This window comes from Panthera onca, chromosome B1 (genome assembly GCF_046562875.1).
Source record: "Panthera onca isolate mPanOnc1 chromosome B1, mPanOnc1 haplotype 2, whole genome shotgun sequence".
Lineage (NCBI taxonomy): Eukaryota > Metazoa > Chordata > Mammalia > Carnivora > Felidae > Panthera > Panthera onca.
The window spans coordinates 95,091,535-95,113,152 of NC_138342.1; the positions used below are offsets into that span (position 1 = coordinate 95,091,535).

Sequence of the window (21,618 nt, forward strand, 5' to 3'; positions counted from 1 at the left end):
TTTGTTAATTAAAAAATATGTGAAAGTGTTTAGATTTTTGTGTTTTGCTCTGTTATGTGCTTCTGCTAAGAATTAATATTTTAGAGGCCTACTAGAATAAGGTTCCATGAACTTTCTATGATAACTCATTTCCTTCTTTAAGAAAGTTTAGAGTCACAATTTTTCTTCATCTCAAACATACATTCCTCTTGCAGTGCTTTAAGACTCTTTCATCCTTATCTATGTCAACTTAATTTTCCAGTAGAATGAAAGTTCACCTCAGCCTCCATGGTGATTTTTCTATGTATAGAGGTCATTTCTTTAGCATTCATTCATGTGTTCACCCACCTTTCAGTATTTATTGAGCTCTTAATATCTTCCAACCTTTTTTTTTTTTTTTACCAGCCTTTAACTACAAATTCAGAAGAAATTTTATTTCTTTTTTTAAAAGTTTATTTATTTTTGAGAGAGAGAGAGAGAGAGAGAGAGAGAGAGAGAGAGAGAGAGAGGGAGGAAGTAGGGGAAGAATGCAGAGAGATTGAGAATCCAAAGCAGGGCTCAAACTCACAAACTGTGAGATCATGACCTGAGCTGAAATCAAGAGTTGGATGTTTAAGCAACTGAGCCACCCAGGTACCCCAAGTAATTTTATTTCTTAAAATATGAATAAAATATGATAGTTAAAAAATATGAGGGCGCCTGGGTGGCTCAGTCGGTTAAGCAGCCGACTTCAGATCAGGTCATGCCCCGCGTCGGGCTCTGTGCTGACAGCTCAGAGCCTGGAGCCTGCTTCAGATTCTGTGTCTCTCTCTCTCTCTGCCCCTCTCCTACTCATGCTCTGTCTCTCTCTGTCTCAAAACTAAATAAAACATTAACATAAAATAAAATAAAATAAAATAAAATAAAATAAAATAAAATAAAATAAAATAAAATAAAATAAAATAAAATAAAATAAAATAAATAAAATAAATAAAATAAATAAAATAAAATAAAATAAATGAAGTTCAGGAATAAAAGAATACTTGGATTTTTTATTATCTTAACAAAGTATTCAGCTCCTTGGTTGATCAAAGTATCTTTTCACATCATCAACTGCTACAATTTAAAATATATTCAAAGCCTAGCAATTACAATCAAAGCTTCGGAGTGTTAGTCTGATCTTAACTATAGAGAACAAACTGAGGGTTGATGGAGGGAGGTGGGCAGGGGATAGACTATGGATATTAAGGACATACCTGTTGTGCTAAGTAAGCGCTGGGAGTTATATGTAAGTGATAAATCACCAAATTCTACTTCTGAAACTAATATTATACTACATGCTAGCTAGAATTTAAATAAAAACTTGAAACATTAAAACAAAAAGAATGTCAGAGCATAGAATACTTGGTAAGTAATTTGAGGCATTTACTCAAATAACTTCCCTTAAGTTTCTCGAAAGGTGGTGTCTGCTATTTGTTTTCAGTGTGTCATTTTTTAGCATGTGATTTTTAGACATGTTTCCAATATGTCATTTTGAGGGGTGGGTGGGACTAAGAGGTGAACACAGCCAGAACCACAGTGACTTTATTTTACAATTCAAAGTCTGGAGTTTTGCCCAAATTTTTTTTTAAAAACAATCCTATTATTTCAGGTGGAACCACCCCTGCACAATGGGAAGATATTACAGGAACTACGCCATTAACATTTGTCAATGAATGTGTTTCCTTTACAACCAATGTGTCTGCCAGGTATGGTTATGCAGCCCAGAAAAGCCCACTATGATATTGCCCCTCCCCATTGTCTTTTGTTTTATTTAGTTTCTTACATCCTTTAAAAGTACATCTTTTTGGTTTGCTTTTAAAGATCATCTGCATTTTCAGATTTTAAACTAGACCTGCCAGCAAATATAATAGTGATGATACAATAACAAAGGACAACCAGTCAAATTAAAATCTAAGAAAAATAAGTGATTGTCGGCTTTGACTGTATGACCTTGACTTTGGTTTTAGCAGCCACCACTGATTTTTCCAGTCCTAAAGGTCTTAGGAAAGATAAATTTCCTGCTGTCAAAAAATAGCCTGAACTACTTTTTCCAACAGAATAATAAAAACACAAAGCCCGCCATGGCTGGCTTAAGTGGTTTAGAGGTTTCAGTGACCCTTATGCCTTCTAACACATTTACCCATTACCCATGTCTTATCCATTTACATATCACACATCTTTTAAAAGCTGAAGCTATCTAATTTTATGTCATGCGCACAAGAGTCAGTTTATTTAGTTCCCATTTGCATTGGGATCAGTGGATTGCTAAGCATTTTCCTAATTATTTAATTTGACAACTACAACAACTGTGTGACTTAAATAGAACAAGAGGTATTGTGTCCATTTTACCGATGAGAAAACTAAAGTTGAGAGTGGTTAAAACTTAAATTTCTATTTAGTGGGGAAACGAAAAAATAGAGATTCATGAATAGCTCAGTAACAGTGCACAGCAATACCTGGGTTTGATGGCCCATGTTTATAGTCTCAGCCACTCAGGTTCAGCTACTGAGTCTCGAGCTCTCTGTCAGTATGCTCTGCCACTCAGGCATCTACCCTCTAATGCAAGACAATGGCAAGTTTTGAATGAGAGGTCCACCAGAGTTACTAAAGAATTCAGCAGAGGGTGTTTGCGTTGGGATGTAGAGGATGTCCGAGAAGAGGTAACTCATGAGACATGTAGGAACCCAATAAGCAGATTGGGAAAGTGGAAAAGAGAGTAACATGAGCAAAGATGCCAAGATAGAATGCAAAAGCGTCCTGGGGGGTTGCAACAATGATCCAGGTAATCTATAATTCAGAAGTAATGCTGGATTGTGCATTGTTTATAGAAGGCCTTGTGGGATAGAGTAAGCAGTTGGTATTGTAAGTGTATTTAATGGTTACACTTAAGTATGGTTACACTTAAAAATGGTTAAAATGGTAAATTTTCTGTTATATATATTTTACCAAAGCCAGTAAAAAAAGAAAAGAGATGGATCAAGAACTTGAAGAAAAGAGAGGCCAAGACGATAGGGAAATCTCAGGAATGTTGAAAGATTATGGGAAATGAGCCAAGAGGAGGAAGGTGATCATTGTTGAGGAAACGTTTCAGAGCAAGAGGATGTGGAACAACCTTTGAAAGTGTATACATATACGTATACATATATGTATACATATATGTATATGTATACATATACATAGCAGATTGGGAAAATGTCCATCAATGACCTCTTTTTCAGTGAAGTTGTCTTTCTTAGGGCCTCAGATGAGGGGCGGGGGGGCTCAAGCTTTGCTAAAAGCTTAGCAAAGTTAGTATACTGAATAAAATGATATCCGAGGAGAAAGTTGCCAGGCAATGTCACAGACTTAGTTGGGGTTAGAACCCATAAATTGGTGACAAGCAAATAATTTCTTCTATGAATTATATTCAATATTTAGAAGTTCTGGAGCAAAAGCAAATTGTTTAAAATGGTTTTACCAACCTTGGTGTCTGGAGAGGTTACTGGAAAAGAATGATGAAAAAAAGCTGTGTAGATATTATTGAAAAGAGTTTCAGGAAACGAAACAAAGAATAGGAAAGGGAATCAAGGAAATAGAAATTCTTATTCAGTGAGATACTTGTCATAATGTCCGATACTGAATTCACATGCTAGAAGATTCTAAAGTGCTGAGATAGAGTTGAGAAGATTGAATACTCAGAAGAGTCTCTATGGAAGAAAATCACAAATACTGCATTTGATAGCTGATTTTAAACACCTAATCTTTCTCTCTTCCCCTGAACTCCCTTGCTCCTTCCCATCTTTCTACCTTTCCTTTAACTTTCTTTCTTTCCTTTTAGTTTCTCTTATCATCTCCCTCTTCACTCCCTTCTTTTTCCAAGAAACATTTAGTGACTGTTTTGATCACAGTGAAGGGATTGTTGTTGTTGCTGTTGTTGTTTTTCAACTGCTGTACTTTAAATTTCAAATAACTTACCTTATTTCCTTTTGTAGGTTCTGGCTGATAGATTGTCGGCAAATCCAGGAATCTGTTACCTTTGCATCACAAGTGTATAGAGAAATTATCTGTGTACCATATATGGCCAAATTTGTTGTGTTTGCCAAGTCACATGACCCCATTGAAGCCAGGTTGAGATGTTTCTGCATGACTGATGATAAGGTGGATAAGACCCTTGAACAACAAGAAAATTTTGCTGAGGTGGCCAGAAGCAGGGATGTAGAGGTACTGTATTTACAAAAATAATTTGTATTGACATGGTGTTTATACCCTTACTAATATATTATATTTAAAATAGTATTTAAGGGGCGCCTGGGTGGCGCAGTCGGTTAAGCGTCCGACTTCAGCCAGGTCACGATCTCGCGGTCTGTGAGTTCGAGCCCCGCGTCAGGCTCTGGGCTGATGGCTCGGAGCCTGGAGCCTGTTTCCGATTCTGTGTCTCCCTCTCTCTCTGCCCCTCCCCCGTTCATGCTCTGTCTCTCTCTGTCCCAAAAATAAATAAAAAACGTTGAAAAAAAAAATTAAAAAAATAAATAAATAAAATAGTATTTAATAAATAGAGCTATAAAAAAAAAAAAGACCAATCCACATTTTGATCAGTTAGAAGGTCAAGGTCCAAAATCAGCCATTCTTAACCTGTTTGCGTATAGGGACAGTCTCAGTGTGTATGAGTAGATAAAAGGACTCTGTTGAAGATTATTTTGGGAAAAATTATGAGTTATTGATAAAGTATATAACTGACTGTCATAGTTTAGATGTCTTTATCTTTCCTTGTTGTTTCTTATTATTGTTTAATAGTAAAGAAAGCAGTTGGGAAGTATATCCTTTGTGTAAATGTGAAAGTACCAAATCCAGGACTTTTCTACATTACTTTTTCTTATTTTGGATTTTTTTTTTTTTACCAGTGGGCCTTTGGATTTTGAAGTCAAGTAACCTGATTCATTATGATGTCAAAAATTACCCAGTCAGAAATTTAAATGTGGGACTTAAAGAGATATTGGTTTTGGAGGGGTAACATGAAACTATTAGAAATGAAAACATTAAAACTGCCACCATGCATTTGAAGATTCCTGTAATTCCTATACCAGTAAGAAGAGGAAGGGGGTACTAACACCTGCTTTGTCACCGATAAGACAAAAATGTCAGTCAGCAATTTAAAGATTATATATGTGTATTTTAAGAATTTTCATGGTCCAAGTAGCATCACCACTTTTTTTTATGTAAATAACACGTGATAATTATAGCTATTATACTATATGTTATTTTTCTCTGTTTTCATCAGGTACTAGAAGGAAAACCAATCTATGTTGATTGTTTTGGCAACCTGGTGCCATTAACCAAGAGTGGCCAACATCATATATTCAGTTTTTTTGCCTTTAAAGAAAACCGACTTCCTCTCTTTGTCAAGGTAATATATACATGAAATTTTGTAATGCCTTTTATTTAAGATCAAGTAAGGATTTGATTTCCTTTAGGAGGAGATAATATTTGCTTTTCAATGATTTCCAGTAATTTTTTTAAACCATATCTATGAAACTTTAAAGTCCTCTAAAACCAAACACTTTTATTTTTGAGGTTCAAATTCATAAGGCTGAGAATTAGGACAGATAGCCAATTCGTTATTTAGAAAAACTGGCCATTTTTCCCAAATTTTGAAAGAAGTCTCTTTCTTCTTTTTTACTATATTTCTTTTAAATATTTATGCTTAATTTTTAAAGATGCATGAATATCATTAATGTGGAGACCAAAAGAGTTCTAAGTGACAATATTTTGTAATAGAAGCTCTCAAAGGACCCAGGATCTCACTTAATCTAGTAAGAAATTATCCCAGATAGAGCTGTGAATTGGATATATTTTCAAAAATTCATCCAGCAAACATTTATGGAGACACTTAAGTACACCATGAATCTGTTGTCCCTGTTTAAGAATGTTAATCCAAGTTAGGAATTTGTCCTTAATGGACACACATTTCATTCTAGAGTCCAATTATAAAGAGGGACAAAAATGTGTGATGGAGAGATTCATGAAATTAAAAGGAAGTAATAATTCTGTTATCTATTTCTCCAGTCACTCATTTTTTTCTTATTTCTCAGTGTATTTCACTGTTCTAGAAGTCCTAATAATGTTCAATCCTCACAAGATAGAAGCTGGTCTCCATCAGTTTTTTATTACACTGACTTTAGACTACTAATTCCAAACAGTTTGTCAGCAGTGACTTATTTTAATCCCTTATTATTTTCCAAGTATATGTCAGTACACCTCTTTTAACTTTTTAAAAAATCTATTAAGCTTTCCCCAAATCTCCTCTGAGTCTTCTGTTGTGCCATTTCTGGTTTGATTGTTTTGCCTGCTTAAAGATAAGTTCTGTAGATCATCACGTTAAGCTATAACTGCCGAGTGGTAATGGATCCATTTAACACAAATGGGTGTATAACTAAGCTAATACTTGGTATTGTTGATGTGCAAAAGTCATTCTATAAACAACCAAATACAGAAATGAGCAAAGGACTTAGACATTTCTCCAAAGAAGTTATATGGATGGCCAATAAGCATATGAAAAGATGCTCAACAGCTTAATGAAATTCAAATTGAAACCACAATGAGATACCACTTTGCACCCATTAGGTTTGCCATTGTTAAAAAATGAAATAACTAACACATGTTGGCAAGGATGTGGAGAAATTGGAACCTTAATCATTGCTGGTGGGAATACAAAATGATGCAGCCACTGTGGAAAACAGTTTGATGATTCCTCAAAAATTTAAACATAGATTAGCATATGGTCCAGCAATTCAACTTCTAGGTGTATGGTGTACACCCAAGAGAACTGAAAGCAGGGACTCAAACAGTCACTTGCACAGCAGTGTTCATAAGAGCATTATTCACAACAGCCAAAAGGTGGAAATATCCCAAATATCCATTGACAGGTGAATGGATAAATGAAATATGGTATATACATACAAAGGAATATTATTCACCCACATAATAAGGAATGAAATTCTGATATAAGCTATAGCATGGTGGAACCTCAAGGATATATCCTAAGTGAAATTAGCCAGACACAAGGGGACAACTATTCAATGTTTCCACTTACATGAGGTACCTAGAGTGGTCACGTGCATAGAGTCAGAAAACAGGATGGTAGTTGCCAGGGGAAGGAGGCAAGGGAGGAATGGGAAGCTATTGTTTAATGCAAACAGTGTTTCAGTTTGTGAAGATGAAAAAGTTCCAAAGATGAATGGGGGTGATGGTTGGACAACCACGTGAATGTATTTAATGCCACTAAAAACTGTGTGTGTAAAAATGGTTGACATGGTAAGTTTTATATTATGTATATTTTAGCACAATTTTTTTAAAGAATGAAACTTTGGTATATGTTGCAATATGATTGAACCTTGAAAATATTACGCTAGGTAAAATAACCTAGAATCAAAAGGATAACTCTATCCTTTGTATTGTATAACTGTCCATTCAAGGTACCTGGAAGAGGCAAACTGATAGAGACACAAAGTAGAATAGAGGTGACTGAGGGCTGGCAAAAGAGGAGAATGGGGAGTTCTTGCTTAATGGGTACAGAGTTTCTGTTTGGGATCATGGAAAATTCTGCATAGTAGTGATGATTGCACAAGTTTGTGAATGTGCTTAATGCCACTAAATTGAACACTTAAAAATGGTAAGTGTAAAAATGGACGTGGTAAATTTTATGTATATCTTACAGCAATTTTTTAAAAGCCGAATGATCTTTTTAAAGTCATTCTAAATGATAATAGCAAAAGAAAGGAACACCTCTAAATCCTTGGCATTATCAATGAATTTATTTCTTCCTGATTCTTTTGAGTATCCTCTAATTAAAATAAATTATATACATCATATCTGGGTGAAGCATGTATGCCTTTTTCCTTCAAGGTACGTGATACGACTCAGGAACCTTGCGGGCGACTATCATTTATGAAAGAGCCCAAATCCACAAGAGGCCTGGTGCATCAAGCTATTTGCAACTTAAACATCACCCTGCCAATTTATACAAAGGTATTGTCAAATCTGCTGTAGTGCACTTCAGTCTGTATAGGATTTAATTTTCAAATCCTTTAAAATAAAGCAAAAGCACTGAATGCAAGCACATATAACAGTCATTTTTAAAAGATGTTTATTTATTTATTTTGAGGGTTGGGGGGGTGGAGAGAGAGAGAGAATGAATGAATGAATGAATGAATTCTAAGCAGCCTCCACGCTCAGTGTGGAGCCAGACACAGGACTCGATCTCACAACTGTGAGATCACAACCTGAACTGAAATCAAGAGTAGGACATTTAACTGACTGAGCCGCCCAGGCACTTCGCCAGATATTACTTTCTATTTAAACCTCTCACCATTACAGAATTCCTTGCTTACTCTGATCAAGTTGAAAATGACAACCGAATGAATTAAATGTCGGGGATAACTTTATTTGATTACTTAGAACAATTTTAACCAGTATCTTTTCCATAGAAAGCTCGCATGTGGCAGCCTATAGGGGGCTGCAGCAGGTCGTCAGAGTGTGTACTAGAGGTTGGGGTGGAGGGTGAGAAGTGGCAGGTGAGACTTGGAGGAGAAGTAGAAACACATTTAAAACCCTAAATCTTGACTCCACAAAAAAAGCATTTTCTACACTTCTTTTTAACCCATGATGGTCTATTCTTCTTAACCAGTTGTTCTTGTAAATAGAGATGAGTCACATAGAGAAAAGCTCATAGCATCATGTTTTAATATTGCAAATTCTGATTCTGTGATAAAAACGAAACATTATCTGTACATGTAAACTTACATGTTATTCCAGTAGTTAGAATAGAGCAATAGGTGTATCCATCCAAATGGATGCATACCATTTGGTATGCATAATCTAATGCATAATCTAATCTCACTCCAGTTGATACGAAATGTACTTTCAGTTTATAGATTTGTGAGTCACTGAAACAGAATGCCATATAAAAACCATAACAACATATATACTTCTGTGCAGTCCACCTGGGTGACATATAAAGATGAATGAACTTTGTCTCCAATTTCAGTGAGCTTCAATGTGCAATGAAAGAAAGAATTTGCTGTATTGTTACACTGTATTTCTAAGTCAGTACATATTATTAATGCTGTGATGGTCCAAGACAGCTTTCCATTTAGCAGCTCAAAGCAAAAAAGAAAATAATGCCGACATTATACACTTCAGATATACTTTAGAATTTAGTAGTTCCTTATTATAATAGAACTTCTAAATATTACCTGTATATTCAAAATATATTCACCGTATGTTTTTTTGTGGCTTTTAAGATTTTCAGCCAGCATCTGTAATGACTGGGATATTCATCATCATTTCTGTAGACATCGGCATCAAATCCATTAAATGTCAAGCCTTAAGGCTGCTAGTAACCTAGTATCTGAAATGAATATATTTATAATTTTAGTTCCTTTGACTAATAAATTAGAATATAATGTTGGTTCTTTTGCCTCTTGAATCTACAGACTTTGGCATTTAAATCAATCCTTTTTTAAATTTTTGTGCCTGTCTTCTATAAGCTCTTAGAAAAAAAAAAAAAAGTATGCTGTCTGTATGCTTGCCTGTTGATGTTTGTTGGCAACATATTTAATCTTTTCTTTTCTTCTAAATCCTGTCTACTCTTTCTGCTCTTTTTTTCTATCTTGCATGGCATCTTGGGGCGGCAAGGAATCAGAGTCAGATCAAGAACAGGAGGAAGAGGTAATTATATGACACTGTTGCTTGTTGATGGCTGTATTTGCTCTAACCATTAAGAAAAACATGTAGTTAACCTGTGCTCTAAGAAGGGTTATACAGTTGTTAGTAATTGAAGGGTCACGGTTTTTCTTAACCTCTCTGAGCCTCTGTCTTCTCATCTCATCTCGTAGACTCAATTCAAAGAATAGTAAAGTGTTCCCCTGTAAATTGTTACCCTGTCTCTGTGCAGTAATATATGTTTCCCTACCAACTACTGAAGGTCAGACTATTATTTCATTTCTCAAAGGTTGATCTGGAGATGTCTGGGGGTCAAAACTTGTTTTTAATGCTACTGAGACATTATTTGCCTTTTATTTCCCATATCTCCACAAGCTGTGGAGGAGTCTTCCGGGGGGACTGCATTACATATGATGATATCATCACTCTGACTCTGGCATATTGCTTGTGTATATTTGGGTTCTAGCATTTTCTCAGTTTTAATGCATGAAACAGATATTTACTTGTGTATATCAAACATAAACAGAAGTTCTTCAAGGTTCTCAGTCCCTTTTTAGGAGTGTAAAGGAGCCTTAGGACCACAAAGTTTGAGAACCACTGAGACCAAAAACTATAAGTTTTGAGTGTATAGCTCAACCATTAGCCTATAATATTATAATGCAGATCTCTACTAATGAGCATTTCTCATAAAATAGATTCTTTATTAAGTGCTCCACGTACCTCATTAGCACTAATGTCTCACAATTGCCCTGTGAGGGCTATGCTGTCATATCATAGATGCTATATCATAGGTGAAGAAAGCGAGTCTTAGAGAGGTTACCTTGAATAAAGAACCATTTGAATTACACCTCTTCAGGCACATGTGTTTGTTTTCCTTATAAAGATTTGAAGGTGCCCAAACATTATCATAGAAATGAAAGAAATCATTGGGAAATACCTTCTCCTTTCCTATTTACATGCTGGTTCCTGTTTCTAAGATAGACAAATGCAGTTGTTAATAATTGCACATAAATGTTTTCAATAATACTAGTTTTATATTTTTAATGTTAGTCTGATGGATTTGGAATACAAAAACATAAAGAAAAATATAATAAATACTCTTGTACTCACCAGCCCAAAATGTAAGGCCTTTTCAGTGAAGAGGATCCCCCTGAATTCACTTTTCCTCCTACTCTGGCAGTGGAGCAGGACAAGAGGGGTGATTATAAACTCATGGTCCCACCATGTGTAACCATATACATAGTACACTGCAACAAGACTGATGTCATCCTTTCCCTCAACTGGAGAGTCACTCTTTTGGCTCACATATTCCGTTTCCCTCCTGCACTTGGTGCTTCTATCACCAGAGCTGTTCAAAATTGGACCTACACACCTTCTTAGAAGAGCAATGCAGTTTTAAAACCATTTTTTTAACATTTATTTGGGAGAGAGAGAGAGAGAGAGCGAGCGTGCACATGCGCGCGCCCAAGTGGGGGAGGGGCAGAGAGAGAGGGAGACACAGCATCTGAAGCAGGCTCCAGGCTCAGCTCAACTCCGGGCTGATGGCTCAGAGCCTGACGTGGGGCTTGACCCCACAAACTGTGAGATCATGACCTGAGCCGAAGTTGGACATTTAACCGACTGAGCCACCCAGGTGCCCCTCAAACCATTTTTGCTGTGTTTAAGTGAGTTTCTTGTGTTAGGTTTATGATTTCTCTATTGAGTATTCTCAGGAACTGTTCAGGGCAGTAGATCCAGTTTCCTGGATCCTTTTCAGGATTTGGAATTTTGGCTTGTAATTAACGATACTGAAACTACTTCTGTAGAATGTATTACCTGGCATGCTCTTTGTTCTTTCCTTCTTTTTCACAACTAAATTGACACTTACTGTCTAACCCCTATTTTGCACTTTTCCTGGCCCTTCACCTAATAAATATGTATTTCTAACATCAAACACACCCTGGATCACATCTTCCTAGGAATGACATGTTAAAAAGTACTTTCCACCTATAGTGCCTAGAAAGGAGATTTGTTTTTTCAAAGTTATGATAAGAATCCAGGAGACTCTCAGGAAGAACTGTAGCAAATTACTCTGACCTTCCTCTGGTTTATGGTGTCTCCCCATGGCTGATTATCAATAGGAGCTTACTTGCACATCAGGGGCTGTGAAACAAGATGCAATTTGTAACCATTCAATTTGTGTATCTTTTCTTTCAGATCGATATGACATCAGAAAAAAGTAAGATTTTAAATAAAATTGAATTTGTTTGAAAGCTGGCTACAATAAAGAGAAGCATGAATTAAGATGCAAGCTAGTTGCCATTACTAACCACTATAATTATTATATTTTTATATTGTCCTTATTAATCATTAATGTATATTTAGAAAAGCAGCTTGGCCAGTTAAATTACAAAAATATCTTAATGAGCTAATTAGCAGTAAAATGCAATTATTATTCATCTAAGCATTCACTTTCTTTTGATACCCCTGTTAACCCTGCTACTGCTGTTATGCTTGTTTAGAAACCCACCCTACCGTTTTTGTCCATTTGTTAGCATAACATTGTCATCTCATTTTTTTTTTTAAGCACTGACATGACAGTATCACTTTTTATATCATACAACACTGACTTGGGCAGAGGGCTCATTATTTTTGTAGGCTACACCTGCAAAAGTGATACTGTCTTAATAGTTCTCAGCTAAAGCTAACCCTCCCCCCACCCCCACCACCTAGCACCTCTTACTGTGGTGAAGTGTAACTGACTTCTTTAGGACTGAGGTCTAACGGACTTTTGTGAAAACTTTCTGGGGAAGAAAAAAAAAGAACCAAGAATGCAAAGATCAAAAACTCCTGGATGAAATTATTAATCACAACAGTGTGCCATTATAGGGGTAACTTTAAATAATGGTGCAAATCCCAAACATAATTTAGTACAGACACAACTGGTTTTCACAGACCTTAAGAGAGCTGTCTTAGAACTCGTTTCGGGTTTGTAGCAATCCATTAACAGTTTAGTGTTTTGGCCTGTTTCTGGCTTCTTGTGTGGAAAAAGTTGAATTTTTCAGGTTTCTTTTTTGTTTTTATGCCCCAAATGGTTTAGGGAAAAAAATACCAATTTTTAACGTTTATTCATTTAAAAATTCATTTTTATTCACTGTATTTCAGGGTGCTAATTCCAAAAGGAGGAAACATAGAACCATGTTTAATGACCACTAGATATGGTCATCTGACCCTGTGCAATGATCTGGGGTTTTTTGGGGGTTTTTTGGTTTTGTTTTGTTTTTTTTTGAAGACTTAGTACAATGTAAATTACAACTAAGTTATTGGAATACTTTTGATTGAGTCTCTTTGCTCTTATATTAAATTGACATTCAGGACTAGATTATTTGAAATTCTGGATGTTTTCATTGGCTTATACTTGAGTAAATTTACATCAATATAAATTATTTTAATATATCATTATATATGCATATTCACAGAGTATGTCTCCTCAACAAGTACTGATTCTCTCAAGGCACTTTTATTTGTTAAAAAAGTGACATTATTATTGCATTAATTAACTCCTTTTCTTAAAAAGAGATTTTGTTTTATTATCTTGCTTTCTTCTTCAGCGCTACTAGGTTTATTTAAATGGCCTTTCTTTTGTTCCTTGAATGCTAGCTGGTAGAAGTTAAAATTTAATACAATCCCCACCCCCACCCCCCCCCCCCCCACCGCTGAGTCATTTAAAAAAGAAAAAAAAGTTACTGTGTTGCTATGATGACCCAGATTCTAGGTGTTATAAATATATTTTAAAGCTTAAATATAGACTCGTGTTTGGTTTTCTTTTAGTTTTAAAGACAATCATTAAATGATCTTCATCTAGGTGTAAAATTATCTCTAAAGAAGGGTTCTATTGAAGAGACACTTTCCCAGTTCTTTTCAAGAGCAAATCCTAAACGAGTTTGAGTTTTCCTTTTTTGCTGTGAATGGGTGCAGGTCCCCACTACCTATACCTCAAATATAAGACACTCAGCGCCTTAGGTACAGACTTGTGTGGAATTAAATACGCCTCACCACAGTAACGTTTTACATACTTGTTCTAATTTCCAACCCATCCTCCTGCCCGTGCATTTCAGCAAGGCCACCTTGGCCACCAGTTTTCCTCCACCTTTGCTTTGCATGGAAATAACTTGGCTTACATAAACTGTGCGTGTGTCCTGTGTGACTGTCTCTGATTTGGATTGCCATGCATCACATTTTAACTTTGGACTCACATATATGTTTAATCACAGTTGTTGTTTGGTTTTTTTCTTGTTTTCCTTTCCTTTCCTTTTTTCCCTCCTTGGTCTGTCCGTTATGTGTCTAAACCAGGAGGTTGCTCCAAGGAAAGGACCATGCCTCTTAGCACCAGACCATTTGTTTCATTGTTAGGTGTGAATTTCCCTTAGATGAAATGCCGGTTTGCAGCTGATTCAGACATCTTCAATATAGTCATTGTATATTGGCAGAACAAAACATACTGAATTCCAGATTTTTTATATGATTAAAAAACACATATACATCATTAGAAGGCATTCTGAGTTTGCTACTACTGGCTTTCTCCTAGAGGAAATTAACTTTCTGCAATTTCTAATGCTTTTTTCCTTTTTTTCCCATGTTTATATTTTTTTCAACATTGATCTGTAACATCTGAACAATCTTGAGATACCTCTGTGTAATTTCACTGCGTTCGTTCTTTGTTGTGATCTGTGATGGTGTGTGTGTGTGTGTGTGTGTGTGTGTGTCTGTCTTGGCTATTTGTTACAGCTTTGTTGTATGTGTGAATGTGCTACAAGTGAGAAAATTAAGCAAGTTATTTCCTGCTCATTTTTCCTTTTCAGTTTTTTTTCCGTTAGCCTTGCTTTGCTTTTGTATCCTGAGACCTTGTGGATCCACCATTCCCAGCCCATTTTGTTGTCCCTCCCGCCACAACAGGAAAAGACACTGTGTTGTTTCAGTCCTGATTACATTTGCCAATATATTTTTTGATTTCCATTTTACTTTCAATGTTTTTCATTCACATCAAAGATGATGAGACAGAATCTACAGAAACATCTGTCCTGAAAAGTCATCTGGTTAATGAAGTTCCTGTCCTAGCCAGTCCGGACTTGCTCTCTGAAGTTTCTGAGATGAAACAAGATTTGATCAAAATGACCGCCATCTTGACCACAGATGTGTCTGATAGGGCAGGTTCTATCAAAGTGAAGGAGCTGGTGAAGGCTGCTGAGGAAGAGCCAGGAGAGCCTTTTGAAATTGTTGAAAGAGTTAAAGAGGACTTAGAGAAAGTGAATGAAATCCTGAGAAGTGGAACCTGCACGAGAGATGAAGGCAGTGTGCCGAGGTCTCAGTCGGAGAGAGAATTAGTGGAAGAGGAATGGGTAATTGTCAGTGATGAGGAAATAGAGGAGGCTAAGCTAAAGGCACCCTTAGAAATCACCGAATACCCGTGTGTAGAAGTTAGGATAGATAAAGAGGGTGACGTAAAAGTAGAGAAAGACTCAACTGGGCTAGTGAACTACCTTACTGAGGATCTAAAGTCGTATGTGTCTCCTCATGAAAAGAAACAGCAGACAGCTCAAGAGATAGCAGGGGAGAAATGTGAGGCCCTGGCTGTGGGCAGGGGCTCTGAAAATGAAGGGAAAGACACACCCCCCGGTGAGACACAGAGTGCACAGAAACAACACAAACCAAGCCTGGGCATAAAGAAGCCAGTGAGAAGGAAATTAAAAGAAAAACAGAAACAAAAAGAGGAAAGCGTACAAGGTAGTACAGAAAAAAGTGAACTTAAAAAATGTAGTTCCGAAGAGTCATTAGATGAAGACACTGGTTTAGCCCCTGAGCCGCTTCCCACCGTAAAGGTCACTTCACCTTTGATAGAAGAGACTCCCATTGGTTCCATAAAGGACAAAGTAAAGGCCCTTCAGAAACGAGTGGAAGATGAACAAAAAGGTCGAAGCAAGTTGCCTGTCCGCGTCAAAGGCAAAGAGGATGTGCCAAAAAAGATAACCCACAGGACACATCCAGCTGTATCACCCTCTCCGAAGTCAGAGAGGCATGGACCAGCATCACCCTCTTCTAAAACAGAAAGACACTCTTCTCTTTCTGCCTCTACAAAAACTGAAAGGCATCCTCCAATATCACCATCAAGTAAAACTGAGAAACACTCCCCTGTGTCTCCCTCTGCAAAAACTGAAAGGCACTCACCTGTGTCATCATCAAGTAAAACTGAGAAACACTCACCTGTGTCACCCTCGACAAAAACTGAAAGACACTCCCCTGTGTCATCTACAAAAACAGAGAGACACCCACCTGTTTCACCTTCAGGTAAAATGGACAAACGCCCACCTGTATCGCCTTCTGGGAGAACAGAGAAACATGTCCCAGTATCACCCGGGAGAACAGAAAAACGCTTGCCTGTATCACCAGCTGGAAGAATGGAAAAGCATCCACCTGTATCAACCTCTGGGAAAACTGAGAAACACTTGCCTGTGTCGCCTTCTGGGAAAACAGAAAAGCAACCACCTGTATCCCCCACCTCAAAAACAGAAAGAATCGAGGAGACCATGTCTGTTCGGGAGTTGATGAAGGCTTTCCAGTCAGGTCAGGACCCATCTAAACATAAGACTGGACTCTTTGAGCACAAATCCGCAAAACAAAAGCAGCCACAAGAAAAAGGCAAAGTTCGGGTAGAAAAAGAAAAGGGGCAGATGCCAACCCAGAGAGAAACACAGAAAACAGAGAGTCACACAGTCAAACGAGGTCAGAGATTTGTGGTAACGGGAGTTACCGAATCCAAAAGAGCGGTCCGTGCTTCCTCCATAGGGCTTAAGAGAGAAGAGGTAGCTGTAGAGAAGGAGAAAGTTCTTGGCCACAAAACACCTGAACCTGTTCAGTCAGCACCAGAAGAAGAAAGCCATAAAGAGAGCGAAGTCCCCAAAGAAAAGCTGGCTGATGAACAGGGAGACCTGGATCTCCAGATCAGCCCAGACAGGAAGACCTCCACTGACTTTTCTGATGTCATTAAGCAAGAATTGGAAGACAATGACAAATACCAACAGTTCCGAATGAGTGAGGAGACTGAAGAAGTACAGCTTCACCTAGACCAAGTGCTCACTAGTCCTTTCAATACAACATTTCCACTAGATTACATGAAAGATGAATTTCTTCCAGCTCTGTCTTTACAAAGTGGTGCTTTGGATGGCAGTTCTGAGAGCCTAAAGCCTGAAGGGGTGGCAGGTTCTCCATGTGGCAGCCTGATGGAAGGGACCCCTCAGATTAGTTCAGAAGAAAGCTACAAGCACGAGGGCCTAGCAGAGACCCCTGAGACAAGCCCAGAAAGCCTTTCTTTCTCACCAAAGAAAAATGAGGAGCAAATTGGGGAAATAAGCGAACCTACCAAGTTAGAAGCACCAACAGAAATTCGTTCTGAAAAAGAACATCCCTCAATAAAAGACATTACTGATGGTTCTGAAGAGCAAGGTGCTCTAGTCACTGAAGGCACAGAGCCCTCAGCTGAGTGTTTGCTGAAGGAGACCACCCTAGAGCCTTCCAAAGACACACGCCCCAAACAAGAAGATGATTCCCTTGGCAGCTGTAGTGTGTTAGCAAAAGAAACACCCAAAGAATTGCCTGAGGAAGCATCCTCTGATGAGGGTCAACTTACATATGGTGGTTCAGCCCACAAGACACAAACTGATACTGAAGCTCAGAAATCCACAACCACCGAGCCCTCAGATGAGACGAAGTCCTCTCCACTGCCTGATGCTTCTGTAAAGACAGGCACAGGGGCTGAATCAAAGCCCCAGGGAGTAGCTAGAAGTCCCCAAGGGTTAGAACTTGCACTCCCTAGCCGAGATAGTGAGGTCCTCAGCCCTGGTGCTGATGAATCATTTGCAGTGAGCCACAGAGACTCCCTGGAAGCCAGCCCTGTGCTAGAGGATAACTCCTCACACAAAACTCCAGATTCTCTGGAGCCAAGTCCTCTGAAAGAATCCCCTTGCCGTGACTCTCTTGAAAGCAGTCCTGTGGAACCAAAGATGAAGGCTGGAGTTCTCCCAAGTCACTTTCCTCTTCCTGCAGCCGTAGCCAAAACAGAAATCTTCACGGAAGTGGCCTCGATGCGGTCCCGGCTGCTCCGAGACCCAGACGGCAGTGCTGAAGACGACAGTCTTGAGCAGACATCACTGGTAGAGAGCTCAGGGAAGAGCCCCCTTTCTCCTGACACCCCCAGCTCTGAAGAAATTAGCTATGAGGTTACACCCAAAGCCACAGATACAAGCACACCCAAACCAGCTGTAATTCATGAATGTGCAGAGGAGGATGACTTGGAAAATGGGGAGAAAAAGAGATTCACACCTGAAGAGGAAATGTTTAAAATGGTAACCAAAGTCAAAACATTTGATGAACTTGAACAAGAAGCAAAGCAGAAAAGGGACTACAGAAAAGAACCCAAGCAAGAAGAATCTTCTTCATCCTCTGACCCAGATGCTGACTGTTTAGCAGGTGTGGATGAACCAAAACATATGGAGAGTGTAGAGGATGAAAGCAATGTCCCTGTGGTAGTAACATCAGAGAGCAGAAAGGCCTCTTCCTCCTCAGAAAGTGAACCTGAATTGGCACAGCTGAAACAAGGTGCTGACTCAGGCCTCATACCAGAGCCAGTTATTCGAGTGCAGCCTCCTTCCCCACTTCCATCCAGCATAGACTCCAATTCTAGTCCTGAAGAAGTACAGTTTCAACCTATTGTTTCCAAACAATATACTTTCAAGATGAATGAAGATACTCAGGAAGAATCAGGTAAATCAGAGGAAGAAAAAGATCATGAACCCCACATACCTGAAGACAGTCATACCATTTCTTCCAGTGGCCCAGATACATCTTATGATGATCTGAACAGATGTGCTGATCAACCAGAAGTCTGTGATGGCCGTGGGTGTGAGGCTGGGAGTCCTAGCGGCTCAGTAACTCCTGTATCTTCAGGTCTCCGCAGCCCCACTGGAGGAGAAATCAATGAGCAGCTAGTTATCCATAAAGAATCATTACCTCTCCAAGACACTGATGACAAAAACACAGAAGGAGAAGAGCTTAATGTTTCTAGAGTGGAATCTCTACAAGTAGATTACCCCAGTGAAAGCTCTTCATCTTTGTCCTCTTTTCCTCATTGTCCAGCATCTGAAGGAAAAGAATTAGATGAAGACATCGCCTCTCCATCTTCTTCAAAAATGGAAGACACCAAAACTGACCAAGAATTTGAGAACTCACCAAAGGACTATTCCACTCAAGACTCGTCGATTACTACTCAAACCGATAAATTGTCCATGGATGTTCCTGTGTCTGACCCAGCTGAGACTGATGAAATCTACGATCCTCAAATAATAAGCCCTTATGAAAATGTTCCTTCCCAATCTTTTTTCTCCAGTGAAGAAAGCAAAACCCAAACAGATGCAGGACACACAAGTTTTCACTCTTCTGAAGTGTATTCTGTTCCCATCAAATCCTCTGTCGAAGATGTAGTGGTAACAAGCTCCTCCAGTGGAACTATTTCAAGTGAAGAATCTAATTTTGAGAACCAAAATATGGAAAAAGAATCCAAACAAGAAAGCACCTTGTGGGAACCGCAATCAGAGAAAGGCCCCTCATCTTTAGAGCCTTCTATACCAAATACAGCAGCAGTCGTTGGTGAACAAATTAGCAAAGTCATCATCACAAAAACCGATGTGGATTCTGATTCCTGGAGTGAAATCCGTGAGGATGATGAAGCCTTTGAAGCTCGAGTGAAAGAGGAAGAGCAGAAGATATTTGGTTTGATGGTAGACAGACAGTCACAGGGCACCACCCCTGACACCACTCCTGCAAGGACCCCAACTGAAGAGGGGACTCCAACCAGTGAGCAAAATCCATTTCTCTTTCAGGAAGGAAAATTGTTTGAGATGACCCGAAGTGGTGCCATTGATATGACCAAAAGGTCCTATGCAGATGAAAGTTTTCACTTTTTCCAAATTGGGCAAGAATCCAGGGAAGAGACTCTCTCTGAAGACATGAAAGAAGGGAGTCCTGCGGCTGAGCCCCCACAACGGGAGACATCAGCTGAGTCACTAGCTCTCTCGGAATCAAAAGAAACAGTGAGTGATGAAGCAGACTTACTTCCAGATGACCTGAGTGAGGAAGTAGAGGAAATACCTGCTTCAGATGTTCAACTTAACTCCCACATGGGGAATTCAGCCTCCACTGAAATATCAACAGAAGAGGCTCCTTCTGCAGGAGCCAAGGACCTCCCCACCATGCATATGGGGGATATGCCTCCTAAGTCCAGTGTGAAACGTACATCTTGCCATGACTCCCCTGAACCAGTCATACAAGTTCAGTTAGATTTTTCCACAGTTACTAGGTCTGTGTATTCAGATCGGGATGATGATTCTCCTGATTCTTCCCCAGAGGAACAGAAATCAGTAATTGAAATCCCTACTGCACCCATGGAGAATGTGCCTTCTACTGAAAGCAAATCCAAAATTCCTGTAAGGACTATACCCACGTCAGCCACAGAGCCTCCATCTGTGGAGTATGAGAATTCCCTTTCTGAAGATTTTTTACCCAGCCTGGATGAGGAAAGTAAAGAGGATGAAACGAAACCAAAGTCTAAAATCCCCGTGAAAGCACCTGTCCAAAGAGTAGAGCAGCAGCTTTCGCATCTAGATTCATGTCTCCAGAAAACAGTGGCTCCTCAGGGTCAGGACATGACAAGCAGAGCACCAGATAGTAGAAGCAAGTCTGAATCTGATGCCAGTCCTTTGGACTCAAAGACCAAATGTCCAGTAAAAACTGAAAGTTACACTGAGGCAGAAACAGAAAGCAGAGAGAGGGCAGAGGAGCTTGAGTTAGAATCAGAAGAGGGGGCCGCAAGACCAAAGATATTTACATCCCGATTGCCAGTTAAGAGCAAAAGCACCACATCTTCCTGCAAGGGGGCCGTGAGCCCCACAAAAGAAAGTAAGGAGCATTTCTTTGACCTTTATAGGAACTCCATAGAATTCTTTGAGGAGATTAGTGACGAGGCTTCAAAGTTAGTAGACAGACTTACCCAGTCAGAAAGGGAACAAGAATTAGTGTCAGATGATGAAAGTAGTAGTGCCCTGGAAGTTTCAGTAATTGAAAATCTGCCACCTGTTGAGAACGAGCATTCAATTCCTGAGGACATCTTTGACACAAGGCCCATTTGGGATGAGTCCATTGAGACTCTGATTGAACGCATCCCTGATGAAAATGGCCATGACCATGCTGAAGGTATTTGCCAGCCACTGGGATTCCCTGTGCTACGCATGTCATAAATTTTATATAGTTTTTTGTATATCTTTTATTTGGTGATTTGTGTCTCATTTTCTTTAAGCTTTCTGTAGTGGTTACTGCGTTTGTGTAAGCCCTTTGTGTTTTGTGCTTTCTCTGTGTACTTTTGTCTATGAAAACAATCTCAAGATTGAGTAATGAGAATGCTTATGGAAAACATAAACATGATAAACAGGCAATGGTGATCTTGCCTTTCTCGAGCCGCTGCACGTGAGGCCATGCAAGCTTTGAGTTTTGTTGCTCTGAAGTCCCAGGCTTAGCCTCAAATTAAGCACTTTGGCTTTTGCACATGAATATATTGGGGTTTGTTTCATATGGTAAGGATTCGTTGCTTTTTCTTCTTACCCTTAAATACTTTAAAATAATCTGTACTTAATAATTCTATAATCATTAGGAAGCCATTTGCCCAAGAAGATTTCACATTACCCCAAAATTCCAGTTGTTGTGGATCTGTTTTTGATTCAAAAGGTTGGATTTCAGATACCATTGGTAAACACTTTAAGCAAACAAATATAAGGTAAAAATGTACTTTTTGTTTTAGTAGTAGGTGAATGAAGAATCTACTCTTATCAGATAAAG

The 21,618-nt window shown here is 38.7% G+C and overlaps 1 protein-coding gene across 50 annotated transcripts in view; it reads left to right on the top strand.

Annotated features, from left to right (window-relative positions):
* Positions 1 to 21,618, top strand: part of ANK2 (ankyrin 2) — a 670,685-nt gene that overhangs the window by 626,981 nt on the left and 22,086 nt on the right. For 25 of the 50 annotated variants that reach the window (XM_078445806.2, XM_060654351.3, XM_078445805.2 and 22 more), the window contains 7 exons: positions 1,610 to 1,706; positions 3,972 to 4,200; positions 5,258 to 5,383; positions 7,882 to 8,004; positions 9,673 to 9,705; positions 11,896 to 11,917; positions 14,728 to 20,979. In XM_078445806.2, the coding sequence (XP_078301932.2) occupies positions 1,610 to 1,706; positions 3,972 to 4,200; positions 5,258 to 5,383; positions 7,882 to 8,004; positions 9,673 to 9,705; positions 11,896 to 11,917; positions 14,728 to 20,979 (6,882 nt within the window). The remainder of the gene's footprint in view (positions 1 to 1,609; positions 1,707 to 3,971; positions 4,201 to 5,257; positions 5,384 to 7,881; positions 8,005 to 9,672; positions 9,706 to 11,895; positions 11,918 to 14,727; positions 20,980 to 21,618) is intronic. The other 25 variants (XM_078445809.2, XM_078445813.2, XM_078445811.2 and 22 more) reach the window with 3 other exon arrangements.